Below are 20,496 nucleotides of genomic sequence, written 5' to 3'. Positions count from 1 at the left end.
CTCAGACAGAGCATATAAAATCATAGAGACACGAGCGGCTTCGCTATAATAATGCATAAGGAGGCGGAGTGTTGGGAGGAATAGGCCACGCCTCTTCTTTTCGTATCCACACTGGTGGGAGGAAGGGTAAGGAGGGGAGAGAAGGGAATTTCTGCCGGTTTTCATAGAAGGGGAAATAAGATAGATAGAGAGAGAGAAAGAGAGTGAATGTCCCTCAGGGTGGAATAACAGCCGTGCAACAGAGACATTAAAGAAAAGAGAGGTTGCTTTGTATGAGGTGTGTGGTGGGGAAACATGAGTGAGAGAGAGAAGGAGAGCTTTTCCAAACGAGGAAAGAACTATATGGAGGAGAATTACGCTCCCTCGTCTCTCTTTCGAACTCATTCAACGTGAGTCTCCAACGGCGAACGTCTGCCGGTTGAAAACGCGATTTTTCCAAAATTTTAATCATGAGGCAAAATCGGTAACGAAAAATCGGAATTTTTTTTTTAAAAAGGGAGACAAAGGGACAGTTAAGAAAAAAATAAGGAAATTTTTTTTTTTGAGTTAAAAGTGTGCATACAAGGGTGGACCTTGATGGTGTGGTGGTTCGCTGGGTGGGGAGAAAGTCGGGGGTGCTAGTGCAAATGGTGGGGGTGGTCAAAGCGCGCGCAGAAACTCCCTACCCTTAATTCTCTCGTATAAGGGATAGATAAAAAAAAGTGTGTGAGAGAGAGAGATTGAAGGATAGAGGAGAAAAGGAGGTGGTGGGGGGCGTCGCGACGTCAGGCCCAGAGCTGGTCCGTCCGTCGTCCGGCCGACTCGGGAAGATCGGAACCGCGAATTTCGCGAGATCTCTATAGACACGCGAATATATAGAAGCATACACATCGTTCGCGTCGTCGTCGCGCACACATGCGACACGGACAAAAGACAACAAATGTCCAACACGTACGCACACATGCAACCACTCTCATCGGACAGTGCCGTCGCGCGTACAATCTTTGTCGCATCGTCCGATCGTGATGATAGATCATCATGGAGATGTGTAATGAGGAATTAAAATACAAATCAAGAAGGGGAGTATAGTGCGATCCTAGTGATTGATTCTCCCAAAAATAAAAAGAATCAATCGAGAGAAGGAAAAAAGGAACAAAAAAAAAAAGGGTTATCTCTATGGATTACGGATTGAGTTGACCTGCAAAAGTTGTCCTCTAAACACGAGGACTATCAGTTGTTAGTGCCAAAATTTTTTTTTTGGAAAAGCCAATCGAAGTATGGAAGAAAAATCGCGAAAAATGTGTATTTTTCCTAAAATCTTGGATATACTCCGAAAAAGTGTAAATGGTGTCTGACTTATTTTTACAAGAAATCAAAAGTTTCGAATAAATTAACATCATTTTCGTGATAGTGTGAGACTTGAGGATTTTTATTTGTGCGTGAAGTTTATATTTTGAAAGGGACTTTTTTTTTTTGAAGAAAAGGCATTTTAATTTTGTTTTTTTTTTAAATCAACTATTGTCGTACCGACGGCACGAATTTAGGTGGACGCGCCGATCGGGATAGGAGTGTCTAATAATAATCAAGAGGGCAAAGAGGGATGACACGGAGAAAGCAGGCTCGACCCAATCGTGCCCACCTCGAGGACGATTTTGTCCAGGGATCTCTGGAGATTTTTCCCCTGAGAACATTCGAAAATGATACCCGTAAGTCTCTATGTTTATTTTAGAAGGTAGTGACTTGATAAGTGGTTTCGTATATAGATGAAAAAAAAGGGTCGCAGTCTCAGGAGAAAAGTCCGGTTTTGGTGAGACGCGTGGTGGTACTTTTCAATTTAAGTCAAATAAAGTTAAAGAGGTATATAATTATATTCAAAATCTTTTGAAATTGAAATAAATCTAAGAATAAAAACAAAAATTTTTCATCATTCAAACAAAAAAATATATAATATATTATAATTTAAAAATAAAATTAACCCCCTTATTTAATACACAATTAACCAAAAAATCATAGCAAATAAAATGATTAAATTAGTAAAAATACTACTTTTTATTAAATAAAATGTTTTCGTTATACAAATAAGTTACTACTTTAAAAAAAAAATGTTTAATTTACACATATTAACTGTGTAATCCTCGTCGGGGGAAAAAAAAATAAATATACCTAAGTTGATTTTGTACAAATAACGTAAAAAAATGCAAAATTGGTAAATTTTTTTCTCTGAAAGCACTCACTTTTGACAAAGTAGCCAATAACCGATCGTTATCCATCAATTATCACGAGAGCGTGGAATTTGCCGCCGAAAAAAAAGAGAGAAGTTGAAATTGTACGCCTCTTCATTTTACACAACTTTCAAATATATATACAAAATAATTACTTTTTTTGTTTTTTTTTTCAAATGATTTTTAAGTATATATATACGCGACTTTCTTTTGATAAAAAAAAAACTTTCCGACAGTTGGTGTATTTACTAAATTACTTTGCAAATTGTTTCGATTTGAAGAGGTATTTAGTCGCGTATCTTTTAATAAATTACTTTGCAAACTGCTATGATTCAAGGCGGGTCATTACAACCTCTAATGATTAAACCTAAATATATATTATACTTCATTGGAAAACAATACTTGGTAGAAAAATATGTTAAATAATTAAAATAATATGGTAATTTAAATGAAAATTATTTTCGATTAAATATTATATTTTAACTGCAATTAGAAGAATTAGAAAGACTGCAATTAGAAATATTTTCTCTATTTTTCTAAATATTTGTAAAAAATTAAATTAACGGTAAAAATTATTTGAGAATGATTATTTTTAAAATTTGATGTGAGAAGGCTTTTAATAAAAAAGATATATATATAAGATGCTTCTCATAAAATTTATACTATATATATACCTTGCAGTGAATGAAAAACTTATTTTTCCTAAACTACATATAATTATGTAACTTCCTATTTAGACTCTAACACAAAATTAAGTTTTAGTTAAAATACAAAGTGGTTCGATTGAATTAATTATAGTCCACTGTAAAATAAACTATTTTTCGCCAATTATTCCTAATTATATTGATTGTATAACGTATATCGAAAAGTAGAATTAACAGAGTAAAAATATTTCTAATTATAGTCATTTTAGTTTTATGTGTCTAGTTCTATATATTCTAAACATGATTTTTTTCCTAATTTAGTTTTAATATAATATAAAATTAATTTCTATTTTGTATACTCAGAAATTGTATATATATATATATAAAGTGTAATTGAATGTATATTAAGTTTTTCTCGTGACTACCACTTATAAATATCGACATTAACAGAAAACATCGAATTTCTCTATCTTTTATTGAATCGCATCGTCAGTTTCACGCGCCGCAAAAGAAAATCGTTTCTACTCCCGGAGTAGTCGATAAAAGTCGGATTTCGTTGATAGTGGAATCGTAGTATGGCGCTGATGACAGTAACGCCTTTCACGCTTGCGGATCGTTCTCTCTCTCTATATAGCGAATGGTCGCCTCTTCACATCCATATGAACTTGGCAAAATCTCCACAGAGAATCTTATCAATATAGCGACACTTGCAATCGAAAGTTCTAGTCACTTATATCTATAAACGACCTCTTAAATCTTTATATATTTATAAAAATAAATTTATAACAATAAATTTAAATTTTAAAAACATGTATTTTTTAAAAATTAAAATCTGCAAAAAAAAATAATTTGAAAATGGTGAATAATACTATGTATATATATATATATAAATTTAGACACTCTCTGAGATTGGAGTGTGTGCCTTAAGTCTGATGGATGCGTGATAGGCGATGAGTTTCGCTGAATTAATTGCATGGCATGCGATTGAGTCGTTCCGCCAAAGGAATTCATGTCGCGCTTCGACAACGCAGTGCGATAACCTCGGAAAAAGAAATAGATTCCTCTTTTATGCCCGAAAGAATTGTAACCGATTCGCACCTATTTTGTCTTATTAAAAATTGCTACACACCAAAAATAATAAAATATATACCTGATCAGAAAAGTAAAATCTAAATTATATAATATAGCATCTTCATATTAAAATTCACTAATATCAGATATTCTTACTTTTAACAAATAAATTTTCTTTAAGAAAATAAAAAAATCCAATATCAAAAATTTGTTTATTTTATGTATTTAATTGACCTTTTATTTGAAAAGATGTGCAAAAATATTATATGCAAAGTGATTTTAAACTGTCTCGACATAAATGTATATAGTGTATAATTATAATAAATCTTAGAGCACGGATATTGCTTCTTGCGTCAAGATTATGTTTAGCGCTTTTTGAATTGCCTGGGCGATAATATACATCAGGACTATTTGGTTATCTCAATGATTTCGCAGTTGATTTTGCAAATTCTTAACCGTGTGAATATTCATTTTGCATATATATATATATGTATATATATATTTACTCGTGGTCATAATTTACAATATAATAATCTCAAAACATGTCACAACAATTTTAAATCAGTTTTTTAAACATTTTTTTTTTCAAATATATGTAAAAGACTGTTTTTTAAGTTTATAAATATTTAATCTATATTACATATATAAAATGTTTTTTTTATCATGAAAATAAGTACAATGTGACTATCTCAACAAATAATATATACTGCAACTCATCATTTAGATAAAGAACAGTAAATGAATTATTTACATTGGATAAGGGTCGTAAACACAATAAATATTAGATATGACCAGAAGTCTTATGTTTAAATAAATTTACTATATATATATATATAAAATAGAGTCGCTTTGTCATTTCTTATCAATTTTAGTTTCAAAAACCCCTTTTTTCATCGTTTTTAAACATCCATAAATTACTGTCATTGGAAAAATAGATAAAAACATATTTTCCTTAATTTTTCTTTTTAAAAAAATTTCTAATTTGCAGAATTCTTAAAAATGGACATAATTTCTAAAGATTTATATTTCAATTAAGTTTTGTTAGAAAATTACCGTAATAACATAGGTTTTTGGTATTGATCGCAAATATTAGTAAATATATATATATACAAACACTTTCGTGTAGTCATGTTGTTGACAGCCTTACGCGAAGGGTTGAACCTCACGTCATGTGCGAAGTGACGTGAGACATGTAACTAAGGACCGACTAACATCTGACTTACAACGTTCGCATATTAATAGAACCTAATATACGTTGCCACCCGCTGGCTTTCACGACAAGTGCCGTTGTGTCATTCCTGTTTTCTTTGGACAATATAATACTATTATGTTTCACGTTGGCAATTCTAGGAAATAAAATCGCAATGCATGAATGAACGTAAATTTTCTCTTCAATCAAAATTTTACATTTTTCCATTATCGATCCATTTTAAAAAGATTCTTTACTTTCTAAGTTTTTAATTAACTTCTTATTAAATTTAACTTGACATATATATATAGGAAAAAAAAAGTGAAAATAACTCTATTATTATTTTTATTGAAACTGGAAATGTAAAAAAAAATTTTTAATAAAAAGAAAAAAAAATTGAGAAATCAGTTTCATGTTATAACAGGGGAAATTGACGAACCTGCTATATAAATGATTCTAGAGACTCAACCACTTCTTACATATTCATTTGCGCTCCTTTACAGGCAATAAACGCAAACTTCGCCGTCTCATGCACCTGCAACGTTCGTTGCACCGGGTTCTACACACTATATCGAATAATTCTTATTGATATATATACACACTTTTGTTCACTTTAACTTTCTGTATAATTGAGAATAAGCATTTCAATTTAAGATAAAAAGATCCTCAAAATTTATTATATGTTATATTTCGTGATAAGAAAAATTTTTATTGGTAACTTGGCAATGATTTTATCCAATCTATTTCCACTTAATATAGTATATATAATTCTGATTAACATGTATAATTATATAAATATTATTCAAGAGTAAATTAGTTCTGAAACTTCATTATCAATATAAATACACCGAGAGAAACGATTAATTATGGTTACCATTTTTTTTAGTAATTACTAATTTATAACTATTTATATTTATTTATTTATAACTAATTTATATTAGTTATATGTTACCATTTAGTTAGTCAGCCTAACCATTTCATTAGTAAGGTTACAAATTAAATAGTTATTCCAACGAACTAATTAGTTAAACCAACTAATAGAATAGTTACGCCAACCAATAAAAATAACAACTAATAAATTAGCAGCAGTATAGTTTACTAACTTCATCTCAAAAATGGTAATCCCAACAAATTTTTTCCCTCAGTTTATTAAATATTGCTAAATTCTTCTAGGGGTACTATATATGTAAAATTTTAAAACAAAATTTATTTAATTCAAATAAATTTGATAATAATTAAGTGACCAATTTAAATAAAAAAAAAATCATGAAATTAATAATAACTTCATCAGAACGATATAAAAATATAATTTTCGCGTTGTTAAAAGGAAATAATTTTTTTTGCATTATGAGGAATTTATCAATTGGAAAATAAGAAGAGGTAGAAAAGAGATAATCGCGATGAGAGTGCAATTGAAAAAAAAACTTTTGGGTTGACTTACCGGTTTCTTGCCCTTTGTCGTCGAGCGAGAGAGTGAATATTTTTGGTCGGTCCGCGTGGATGCGGGAAACGCGTGGGTGTCTCTATACGACAGTCGTGTCTGCCAACCCCAACGTTGTCAACTGATATCCATCTTTTTTTTTTTTCCTAGAAAAAGAGAAAAAAATCATCATTTCATTTATAATCATTTTAACAATAAGTATATATAATTATTTCCATTATTCAATTAACTATTTTTGTTTTTTTGGCAAAAAAAAAAAATTTTCACACTGAAAATGAGTCAAAATATAAAGACAATTTTAAATAATTTACTCAAATTTCACAAATGCAATGTAAAAGTTTCGCATCACTTTAACCCAGATTAAAAAAAAAAAAAAAAAAATTACCGACACCTGAATTTCGAAATAAAATTAGAAACTTTCTTATCATGAAAGTTTGTCACCTCGTGCAAAATCGCAAAATTGAAAGTAGAGAGTTCTAAATCTGGCAAAGTTTCACAGGAAATTATGGTAACAGTATATATAGTGTATATCAAATAAAAATTTCAACTATTGACTAACTTTTCTAATTAAATATAAATATATTTAATAATATTTAAAATTAAAAAACATTTTTAATGAGATGTAAAATAATTTTTAAAAAAATAATTTTTAAAAGTTAATATTGGAATTTAAAAATTAAGTAAAAGAACAATTTTCAATTATATATTGTATTCGGGTGTATAGTAAAAATAATGTTGCAAATTAAGATTGAAATAGAAGAGAAAATCTGAAAAGGTGAGCACTAATGGATTTCTCGTGGATATGTATAGTTAAAAGGAACATATCTTTATGCCGAGAGTATATAAGCATTTTTGCACTGAAGGAGGAGAGCTGATGAGATTTCGATCGACCGTCAACTTCTCAATAGTTGCTATATTATATATATAGAATAGAATTTATATACAGATGATCAGAGTTGAGGTGATTTGCGCGAAACTCTGAAGAAATCGACCGTTATTAGTCTATAGTTGAAGTCGCAAAGTCACGTTCCATACTTTAGAGTTTATATAGAAAAACAAATGGTCGCGTCTTTATCGACAAAACTGTGTTCCATAAAAAAATTAAATAAAATTTTGTTGAATATAATTCAAATATAGTATTCTTATTTTTCAGTTATTATATGATTTTAAAATTACAAAATAATTAATACTTTAAAGGTCGCGATAGAAAAATGTTTTGTAAAAAAAAGTATGTATGTAATACTACGAACTATATTCATTCCTAAGAAGGGAAAACATAAAAATAGTTTTCCTTCTAAGGATTGAATTTTTTTTTTTTAAATCGTAAAAGTATATAACTTTTTACTTCGATAAATATTTGTTAATAATAATATTTTGTTAATTTAATTAAAGTTGAAAATCAATCAATTTTGTTGGGCAAATTAAATTTTTTTTTGCGTTTCTAAATGCAGCAGTATTTTTCTTCATGTACCGTCGGAGTAGAAATAAGAAAATATTAAAGTGATATACAATATATGTATACACGGAAAAAAGGGAATAACGAAACGTTTCACTATAGTAGCAAAAGTTATACTCCTTTCAGTTAAATCCTTCGCTATTCTAGTTTTAATTGTTTCAATTAAATATTTTACTATTCTAGTGAAACCTTTCGCTATTTCAGATGAATTTTTAAAATTAAATAAGAGAATTAAAATTTGTAATGTTAAATATACAATGATAAATATACTAGCCCTAGGAACATTGCTTTTGTTAAATAAATAAATATAATAAAATATCTATAATTTATATATTTAGCTGTATATAATACATGTTGAAATAAAGAAAAAAAAGCATTTAAAAAAAAACACTTAACGAGTAATGATAGTAAAAATCTTAAAATTACATAGAGGAAATTATCGACAAAGTCATAAAAGCCATATCATTTAAAAACTAAATTGTTTACTGTTTAAAGTAAAATGGTTTGATAACTATAAACTGGAGATATTAACAGTATGTTTTTTTAAACATCAAAAATAGTTTATAACCATTTTACCTAATATATCTGAAAAAAATTTATCTGATTCAATAGTAATCGGTTATACTTGACATATCAAATAAATATTTACTTGAACCAAATAATTTTTATCTTAACTAAACAAACTGATATATATTTGAACCAATAATTCCTTTATTTGAAACAAATACCATTTAGTTGACTAAAAAATTATTTGGTTGAAGTAAACATTTATTTGTTTCAAGTAAATATTTATTTGATTCAAGTAAACATTTATTTGTTTCGTGTAAATATTTATTTGATTCAAGTAAATATTTATTTGAGTGATGTAAATATTTTTTTCAGTGTAATTTCTATTTTCCATAAAAGAGAAACTATAAACTAAAACTCAAAAATTCTCATGGTCGCAAAAAATAATATAAAAATAACAATATTTCGATATCGTGGGAGCGCGAAGAAATTCTTATGACAATCCTGAGTCTGATAATACGTATGTCGCAAAAAGGGCAAATATGACCCCCGTCATATTGAGGAGATCACATTAAGGCCGCCTTCGCGGCTCGCTTCTGTAATAATTGGCGACCTTCCCTCTTCCGCGAAGGAATGCTCCTAAGGCATGTTTTGCTCTTAAAGCGTCTCTTATATATATATATATACTGGACCGAACTCCAGTAGCGCTCTTTTAGCATCATCCACGCGAGACTCATGCATATATATACTATATACACCTATACATGCATATATATATATACACCTTGTGACATAATGACGGAAGGAGCGCGGGTTGACGGAATGACGAAACGGCGGAACGCGTCAATATAAATAATATCGCGTAATTGCAGGTCGGTAACATGTAAGAGGCCGCCCGGGAGTTTCAGATGACTGTTGTGGTCCATTTGGCCTCCCAAAGTCGTTTCTTATTTCCTCTTTCTTTTTTTTTCTTTTACCTCAGAGATCATTGACCTCAATGAAATCATCATCAATTTCTTGACTAAAAACATTTTTAAATCATCTTTTTAGATGATATATATATATATATAAAGAAATTGTCGTAAAATAGAATAAAAAATATAAAGAAATTTAAAAATATTTAAAATTTGTTTTCTTTAAATTTAAACTTTCATTCATCTCTATTTTGATCATGCAATTTATATTGTGAAATATAAAAGTAGAATAGGTAAACGAATTCGACTTTGACCCGTATATATATGTATATATATAAATATAAACTCCGATTTAGTCAGAGCGATTGGCTTAGAATAGTAATTTTTATAACCACATTCTTTATAAGCAGTATAAAAATAATTTTCTTCGAAGCTTAATTGGTCCGAGGTTTCTGACCATATATTTTAGTTTTGAGTATATAGGATAGGTTTTGCGAAATGACAAGAAAACTCATCGTATTTGTATTAAATAAGGCACCGCGTCTTTATATACCAATAACTTGAAATCTATTGGTTAGATCAATTCTTGGGAGAAGACTTGATCTGACGATTCTGATTGCAACCGATCCATAAAGACAGAAAGAGAGAGAGGATGTATGGGGGATTTAGCAAAAGAAATTCTTGAATTTTCATGGAAACTACTGGCGACACCTGCGAAGCATTGCATCGCGCGCGCACATACACACATACACTAGAATGCGAAAAGTGAACTTCGATATTTCACTGTCGCTGCCACCGCGTTTTTATACTGATGATGCTATTGCCTTCATCGAGAACCAGCTTGTCAGCAGCTTCATTTTCATCGTGAAACGACTATATAGATCACGTTCTGTGACAATAAGACAGTTTCAAGCTTGTCTAAATCTAATTGGATCAAGTAAATTTCAAAAAAATTTAACACAATTTTTTTTAGGAACAAATTTTTAAATATATATGATTCTAAGAAGAAATATATGTCATATATATATTTAAATACGCATACTAGAGGAAGAGGCAAAAGAACGCGATCGCCATTTTACTTCCAAATTGGAATCGAGTTTTACAAAACCGGTTCCATATTTCATTGAAGTAAACTCTGAGCTATCAGATTTCATCCATCATTCTGTTTTTGCGGTTACCATGGAGAGGCGGAAATGGAGTTCTGCACTTGAAATTCGGGTTCTTTCGCGTACGGCGCGAAATTCTCTTTCTTTATATCCCTTTGAACATTCATTGGCTTGTCTTATATGCGCGCTTGTGGCTTTTAAACCTCGCGAGAAACCATCGATACATCGCGAGTGTGTATATATACGTATAGAAGTATCAACGTGAAATTGGCAACAAATTACTCCGCTCCCTCTCTCTGTGAAACGAGCCGCTTTGTCCAATTAACGGTTCAGTCAAACTTGCGCTTCGTATATATATATCCAGAAACTACGATCTTTTTCTCTGTAAATATGAATTTAAATCTTTTTTATAATTAAAATTTTTTATATATTCAATTTTATAATTTATAGCATAATATTATACGCAAAAAAATCTTCATCTGTACACGGAAAAAGAACTTTATCTGGAACAGCGATATGTTTCTCTAGAATAGCGAAAACTTTGTCTATTTTAATGAAACATATCGTTGTTACAGGTGAACATTTTTTTCTATGTAACAGCGATAAGTTTCTCTGGAAAAGTGGTATATATCTCTAGAATAGTGAAAACTTTCGCTGTATCAGCGAAATATATCGCTGTTCCAGTAAAATCTTTATTTGAAACAGCGATATTTATTTCTCTAGAATAGGGAAAACTTTCGCTGTTTTAGTATCGCTGATCTAGGTGAAGATTTTTTTGCGTGTATATATATATTGATATAGATGTCGAATTATCTGAAATTTCAAAATTAGACTTAAAAAAATAAAGTGGGAAATTGACTCTATAATGAAGACATTTTAAAATCCCAATATCCGGAAATCAAATAGATAAAATGTTACGGAAATTTACAATATATAAAAGAAATATATATATGACCATTTATATAAAGTTTGGAAATCAATTATCGATGATAATTAAATTTAAAGAGAGAAAGATTATAAATCCAATATCCGGAGATAAAATGAAATCCAATTTAATTACAAAAAAAGTGGCATATAAAATGTAGATACATATTTTGTAGAAAAATATAAGATATTATCAATTTGTATACATTTCAATTTGTTTTTTGGAATTATAACTGTCCGTGCAAAAATTTTGCCAGAGTCCAGATTGGGGCCGGATCAGGCTGCCCTATTAGGGAATGAAACGCCACGCCTGGATGTGGCCATGATTAAGAAATCCACATTTTCTGGTCGCTCTGATCAGTTGTGGCGTTTCATTCCCTACTAGGACCCTGAAAGGGCAATTTCTACACGGGTGAATTTTGCTCTACAAAAATCAATCCAAATAAACGTCTGTAAACTTTTTTTTATATATATATTATATTATTGTGGTTTTATCATGAATTGAATCTACCTTTGACAACGCCACCATAATGTCGCACATGTAAGTGGATATGCCTGGGACTATACAATCACAGCCCTCATCCTCTGTTCTTTTTGGTCGAACCTTGAAGCGACACGTCATAATTCTCATTTAAGAGTTCAGACCCATTTCAATATATCCCGAAAAAAAATTGCTGCGCAAGAAGCACATAACTAATATATATGAAATTAATAGAAAAAAAAATCTAGGACAAATAAGGAATATATTTTTTTTTTGTGAAGACAGAAAACCAATTTCTATGTTCATTGGCGAAGGGCAAAAGACCAATTGGACAAGAGCCAAATGAAGATATATATTTTTTTTTTCAATTTCTATACGATTGGGCGTGAACATTTCTATATAGTTTATTTTCCGATAAACCATATTGGGTTTTCGATATTATCGATAACTGAAATTGCATTACCCTATAGTATACGCATTGGCACTTGTCCGAAAAGCAAGTTTAGAATCTTATCGATTCCTCGTTAACGTTTGGCACATTTCCAGTTTCGTATATATATATATATATATATCATGGCAAGAATATTTTCCTCAAAACAAATTTTTTTCAAATTAATATTCATGACCTCCAATTTCCCAGAAAAAATATATTTTATTTTTTTTCCACATTATAACGTTTTATAGATAATAATAATTATATATGAGTGCACTAAAGTGAATTGTTTTTAATATATATTATAGTTTATTTCTGTCGCCGTGCAATGTAATCGTTCGCGTAAATACAGACGCAATTATTTTAATAACACTAATTATTTTCCTCTTCGTTTAATTGTTATTTTAACTTATTTTTATAAATACTTCTAAAAAGTTTCTTTTTTTAATGATATTATTTCAACTTTTTTTCCAATTAAATAAAAAAAATTCTTTTTTTTATATATGTTTTTTGATCTATTATATATATATACTATTATTATATATTCTGTCTGAGGAATGTTTCAACAAAGATTTGGAGACGACCTGTACTCGACTCATTAACTACCCCCTCATCAGTAGTTGGCAATTTCCCAACGTCGCGAGTTAGAAGGTGAAAGAAATGCAAAGAAAAAAGAAGAATTGTCACCAGTTTATATTCGCTAAATAAAATTCCATTCTTTAAAAAAAAAATAGAAAAATTTTTTATTCATACTATTTGATGATGTATTTTTAGAATGGAATTTGTTATCAGATAATTTAATTCAAAAGTTAATTGTGGGGTATTATTTTAATACCAAAAATAGATTAAAATAAGATGCAACGCTTTAATCGACCGAAAATTAAAATACTGTATTTCTTCCTTGTTATAGGCATTGTTAGCCTTAGGAACATTGATTTTTAAATAAATAATCCATCCGAAGAATAAAATTGCAAACTTTCAAAAAATGAATTTTATTTTATTCTACCTAGAAAAGTGAAAAGGTTTTACTATATATATAGTAGCAAAAGTTTTACTTGTTTCAGTTAAATCTTTCACTATTCTATAGTGAAACCTTTCGCTGTTTGAAGTAAATCTTTTTCTCTGTGTGCAATGCTTTCTAATATCTCATACTTAAGATACTTTTGGCAATCCTTTCACAGAAAATTAAAATAAGGCATTAAAATAATAAGCGTTGCAGCTTATTTTAATACCTTATAATTTTCTGTGTTCTTAAATAAAAAGTAATTTAAAAATAATCGTAATTGCATGTATTACTGTTGAAATTTGTTAAGAAAATACCAATTACTGTGCAATTAGTAGTGAAACATCAACTTTGGAGGTTATTTTTTACGTAGATTTAGTAAAAGAATTTATCACTCACAGTAATACAATAAAAATTCTATTAATTGTGTTAAAAAATAATTTAAACTCAAAATAATTAACAAATGTCTCAAACGTACACGAAAAAAAAGATTTACCTGAAACAGCGAATGATTTCACTATAGAATAGTGAAAGATTTAATTGAAACAAGTAAAACTTTTGCTTCTATAGTGAATAACGTTCCGTTGTTCCAGGTAAATCTTTTTAGATTTTGATTAACAATTGTATATAGAAAAAGTTTAAAATAATTTTACCAATGTAAATTTAAAATTTGTTTAAACTATCAATTAAATAATACCTACAATTAAATAGTAATTAATAATGTTTAAAAAAATCTAGTTACAGTTGCAACAGCAAAAAAAAAAAAAAAATTAGTACAAAAAAAATGTCTCTAATCATTGGATTAAGTTGATAATTTCGAATAGCACAATTATTGTAGCATGTTTCATGTAGATATTCAACTCTCCGTGAGAGATCTGAAATTAGAGGGAAGATCGTGCGCCGAAAAGGGATGATGATGATTATGACGTGAGTTTGCGCGGGTGAGTTCCGATTAGCATTGGTGGCTTTAGGGAACATCGAAGGGGGGGGGGAGGCAATGGCAAAATGGAGGAGTGTGTGAGCAAGAGAGAGAAGCAAAAGCGAGAAGAGGAATCAACGCGGATATGACGACAACGAAAGAGGGTCGTTGGTTCTCTAAAGAGCGCGCGCGGGGATGCGTTTAAATTGGGCAGACTGTGAGTGGTACGCGTTAAAATGTTCGTCCAAGCGATGACACATCAAAAGCAGTCGTTTAAGGGGTTGCTTCATATTATTTGACACCCGCGCGCCCGCTCTTTCTATAACAGAGGAGTGCAAAAAGGGTTATCTTCTCTCTGCCTTGCGACCACCGCGACAACAGGGGCGTTATTTACCTAATAAGCAGCTTTAATACCGCACCTTGAACATACCCTCAGGCATATTGCCAACCAACGCTATATGACGCCTACTCTTCTCATGTATATACACTTTCAATGTTGCGTGCAGGCAGACCTCTTCCAATTGTCAATAAATTCTCTCCTGACACGAAACTTTCATAATGATATAATCTTTTAGATGCATATATATATATATGAAATATGTATTTTAAATTTCTTTCTAAATTTTTGTACATTTTTTCTTTATTTAATTTCAAATAGACGCAAAAGTATCAAAATTGATACCAAAAATATAAAATTTTATATCAATTTGATATTTTTGGTATCAATTTGATACTTTTAAATTATTTGAAAATAGAAAATTTCAAACTAAAATATGTGCTACTAATCAGCTTATTAACTGCATTATTTGATAGCATATGCAACCATTTATTCCCAAACGGCTTTTGATATATATTTTTCTATGGTTTAGGTTCTAGGGAATGTATATATAGTTTATTATGAAACCGTTAACTCCGTGCCTTGTATATAGTTCTTAATTGCTCTCTCTCTCTAGGTTTATAACATTTCAAATACCCCCATTAATATTTGGACGATCGCGGCGCAATTAGACTACTTTTAATGATGCTTAAGAATCGTGAACACACACACATACATCGCAAAAGTTCCGCTTTCTCTTAAATAATTGCATTTACAGACAAATCCCACAATTCATGCCCTACTCTTGATAATATGCCCACGCGCGAATTCGTATGTGGGATGATAAATTTCTCAGAGATGCATTTCCTTAAGAGTTGTTAACCTTGAAAATTATAATATTTGTCTCTAAGTTATTAAAAAAAGCAAAAAATTTAGAATTGCAATCGTTAATTGGAAATTACAGATATAAAAAAAGTATAATGTGTATTTTATATTCGAGAGAGACGTGAAGAATTTAATTGACAAAGATGAAGAAACTCATTTCTGATCAATTTAAAATTGATATCCTTCAATTATATTAATTTCAGTATAAAATATGATTCTGTGTAATTACTCTCTATCAATTATTTACTATTTACAATTACTTACAATTACTTACAATTGGTACACGGAAAAAAAATTTCAAAAATAGCGATAAGTTTCACTGAAACAGCCAAAGTTTTCCTATTCTTATTAATTTTGGTCTTGCAAAATCATTCTATAAAAATTTATAATGGACCAAGTAAAATTTGTGACATATTGAATTTCGAGAGAATACCTAGTCACACACGTGTTTTTTTTTTATCATGTAGTGCACTTATCAAGCGTGGCATTTACTTAATAAAAATAGCAGAGCGGTACATATATATATAGTACAATGCGCGTTCCAATATGTCCAAATGTTTCCGGTTGGTCGCACTGTGATCCGGCTGGGAGCGGAATCGCGAAATAATGACAATCCTGACAATGGCAGCATGGATATACATGCCCGCAACAACGACTGCAACAACGACAACGCCTGAAGGCTGATGAGCGACTAATAGGGGACTTCCCCTAAAACCCGGCCAGACATGATCTACTCTCGTGTTTTGTCATTGTCATTCACTCGCGTTATGATCGATTCTCATTCTTCGTGTGTAAATATGATATATATGTGTATTTAAAAAGAGATTCACAAAGGAACATTTAAAAAAAAAACCAGTTACTCTCCCCATCGTTAAATATTTTATCAAACATTATTACGACTTATAAGAATTATAATTGAAATATTTAAAACGAATCAAACGATTTTTTTTATCCCTTCCCCCAAAAAAAGAGAACTTGGAGCAAAATATTAATACAAGGTGTGAAGTATATGACAAAAGTTGTAACATTTTTTTTTGCTCCTTTTAAATACAATTTGAAAAAAAGAGAGGCTGGGCGGGTGTCCCGTTTTCCGGATGACTTGACTAAACGGGATCGCATTAGCACATAGTTTCCCCTTCAACGTTATATGGGAGATTAGCATCTCAATTTTTTTTTTACTCTGAGCAAATGTGAGCACACCCTTGAGTACATACATATATATATATATATATATATATATATATATATATATATATATATATATATATATATATATATATATATATATATATATATATATATATATATATATATATATATATATATATATATATGGGTGTTCCTCATATATGGCCTTACGATCAATCCAGGTGCAATCGAAATGGCCGATTCGCGCTTGTACCTCTGATTAGGTCATGTGATTTTCAAATGTAATCACAAAAAAAAAACACCGAATCGAATGAATTTTTATGAATGCAATCGATTTTATCGTTAATTGATTGTACCTCTCAAAACCTGTTGGTGCGCGTAATCATGGCACATTTGTGATAAGGTTTCTTTTTTCAACACACAAGTTTTTCATTTATATATACAGACCCTTTAAAAAATTCTTTACTCTTTCTATATATATCAATACTTTTTTTTCAAATTGGCGTTAAAGACGATCGTTATCGTTATTGCAACTGTCGTAAAATTAGTCGACTTTTTTTTTTTTTTTATCTTTTTGTGGTAATGATATAAGAACTTACTCGGCGGCAAACTTGACCTCAAGGAAATTGATATTTTTACTAATGATATATATATGGAATATGGATAAAGTAAAGTATATACCTTTAGAAAATGAAATATTCGGAGGAATTGAAAAATTATACAAGTATTTATACTCATATTAATAAAGTTTATGTTAGAGTTATGATTTTTTTTTCTTTAACGAATATGAAGAAGAGGATTTAAATTACACTCGGAAAAAGTGTGCAACCTCATTTTATATTTACATTTACACACCTACAGATAATTTGTTGCGTATATATTATCTAAACCTGCGCGCACGTGTTCAGCCTGTCTTATGATGCATGGAAAACATAAACACAGATTGCAATAAGTTGGACATTAACAAGAATTTGACATCCACATATTTGCAACTAAAGTATATAAGCAAAGTGGAACATAGAAGTCTATATACATATGTATCTATATATATATATACAGGAGTAATATAATAGATAACGTATTTTTACATAATGCGCAGTTAATATGAGAAGTAAGACGTAACACACTCTTCTATATATATATTTTATGTATATGCTTATCGTTCTCACGATTCTTTAATTATCTACTTAACTTCCGGTCACCTTTCAGTCTTATCTTCCAGCGTTCCATAACTTATATCGCGAACCAACTTATAACTAATTCAAAACCCCTTGTAATCCAAATTCGGCACTTACTAATGTCCCCAAAATCTCGTTTGGTAAAAATGAATATTTATAAAATAAATATCCATAATAAAAACATATCTAAATCTCGTTATGCTCATTAAATTATAAGTGTTGGGGCATGAAAAAGCAGAACTGAAGAATTCACGCGCTAAAGAACATCTTTGTCAAATGTTATGTATTCAAAATTCTGTTACGGAAAATTTTTTCTCCTGGAACAGCGATATGTTTCACTAAAACAGGGAAAGTTTTCGTTATTCTAGAGAAACGTACAGCTGTTCCAGATAAAGATTTTTTTCCATTACGGTTCAAATAAAAAATCAAGATATGGTATATTATATTGTAATATAAAATAGATTCTAGTCTTTCAGAGTGTTCTAATTGAAAAAAATTATTTTCTCAATATTTTATTTTAAAAGTCAAATTAAATTTTTCTATAAATGGATATAAGGAATCCGCCCTTTCTCCGGGAGCTCAGTGAACCCCTAGAGTGGCTCCATCCCTTCTGCGTGTCTGGTGATGTGCTCGTTAGCATATCATATATACCGTGAGGGGTCGAGTTTGGTTAGAAGGGAAAGGGTTAAATCCTTCTCAGCCAATAACAATCCATCCTGGGCTGTCGCCCAGGTTGCTCCCTTGCGACCCTATTCCTCTTTCTCCCTGGTGAGAGTTACACTCATGCTTTTACTCATACTCATATATATGTATAAAATACTCATACACATATACGCCCCGCACACATTATAATGGCAAATAACGCAGCGTTCCCGCCTGCTTGTCTGACTACCTAACCACTTATGTTTGGTTTTATTTGTCTATCCAATCGTCGGACAGCTCAAAGCGGTTCCGACCTTCCAACGCCATTTTTTTTAACCCTACCGCGCCATATTGACCCTTGTCTCCGATTACGGAAATCTGTTCAAAATTACATACCGATATGAACGGAACTATAATCAGAATCAATGAAAATTTTAACAATAGGGATCGTATTACTCCTCTATTCTCTTTTTTTTTATTGATCAAAAAATTTCGATTCGTTTCCAAAATGTGTAATTATAAAAAAAATTGCCTGCAATTACTATTATAAATTATTGCATTCATATTATAATTTATTCGTACCGTTTCCATTAGCAGTAATTAGTCATATTTTTTGCTTCTCCGTATCAATATGCAAAACTGAATTATGATATTGTATTTATCATCTATTCCTAGAAACCGGTTGAGATCCAGTTTATATTTTAATATACATAATCATTTCCGTTGGAAAATGGATTAATTTTTCTTAATCTCGAATTCACATTCCGTCTGCTAAATGATCAAATTACAAAAAAAAAAAAAAAATTGAATTTCAACTGGCGACATTAAATTTGATATCCCTTGGTATGACAAACGCGATGACATCCCATTCGCATGACAACTTTTCGTTCCTCCCTATAACCTCTCTTTCTCTCTCTCCCATTGATCCACAAGGATTCCATTGTCCTTTGCATTGTCTGCAAAACTATAATCCCGTCTGCGGCATGCAAGAAAGACAGGAACCTGTGTCTCTCACTATACTATATAAAAAAGAGCCGAAAGTCCCCTCGGTTGGCCCACATCGACATAACCTAAAATTGTCATTCCTCTCTTTCTCTCTATCTCTCTCTTTTTCTCATTTCTTTCAGTGACAAATTTTCCGCCAGGAAAACTTCGAATAGGTCCGCATCGGGGACAGAAACGTATTACATTTTAAAAATGACAGGAAAAAAAAGAAACTCAGCTAATAATACGCTCGCGGACTATGGGATAATATGGAAGGTATACACGACGGGGCCGGTGATCCCAATATCGGGTTTAACGTACTGTGTATATACATATATGCGTGTACCTTTGGGGTGTGCTCTTCGTGCGCAGTCTCCCGAAAACCGGTGTGTAAACACAAACTAAACCTCTACTCTATATATATACATATATGTCTAGCTTCGAGTCATCCCCATCGCGCTGAATTGAGCTGCTGTTAACGGTACCGTATATACCACATCCTGTCAATTCTCTCATGTCGATATCCAATCTCTCGCTTTTACGATTAGGACCCCTAATTCCCAACCCCCCCCCCCGCATATAACTTTATAGTCTTTTTTACCCCCTTTACTTTTTATTTTGTTAAATTTTGTATTATTTAATTTTCTCCCTTTAGTCTTATTTTTTCTTATTAATTACGACATATAAAAGAATATAATTATATATAAATGAAAATATTAATTTATAACTATATACTTAACCTTCAAACTGCTAGAAGCTAAAAAATTACTCTTAGTGCTTTTCTCGGTCTGTTAGACCGCTATTCATTTTTTCTTTCTAAAAATATTTAGCTGAAACAGTGAAAAGTTTTACTAGAATAGCGAAAGATTTAATTGAAACAAGTAAAATTTTTGCTAGTATAGGTGAAAAGTTTCGCTGTTTCAAATAATTTTTTTTTTCCGTGTAGTAATTAAAAAAAATTAATAAACGAAAAATGTTTCGATAACGGTCTATAAAACCCCTAATCAGTTTGAAGGTTAAATTTCATATATATAGAATTTGATTCACTCACCC

The 20,496-nt window shown here is 30.6% G+C and overlaps 1 protein-coding gene across 1 annotated transcript in view; it reads left to right on the top strand.

Annotated features, from left to right (window-relative positions):
- The first annotated feature begins 385 nt into the window (after positions 1-385).
- Positions 386-20,496, top strand: part of LOC127285170 (homeotic protein spalt-major-like) — a 76,325-nt gene continuing 56,214 nt past the window's right edge. Inside the window, exon 1 of the mRNA XM_051311028.1 lies at positions 386-1,685. Coding sequence (XP_051166985.1) covers positions 1,580-1,685 — 106 coding nt within the window. The 5' untranslated portion in view covers positions 386-1,579. The remainder of the gene's footprint in view (positions 1,686-20,496) is intronic.

The sequence above is a fragment of the Leptopilina boulardi genome, unplaced genomic scaffold (genome assembly GCF_019393585.1).
Source record: "Leptopilina boulardi isolate dan_hultmark-lab unplaced genomic scaffold, ZJU_Lbou_2.1 LbouV2_330, whole genome shotgun sequence".
NCBI lineage: Eukaryota > Metazoa > Arthropoda > Insecta > Hymenoptera > Figitidae > Leptopilina > Leptopilina boulardi.
Note: the sequence above shows the minus strand (reverse complement) of the source record. Positions and strands in the feature narration are given on the sequence as shown.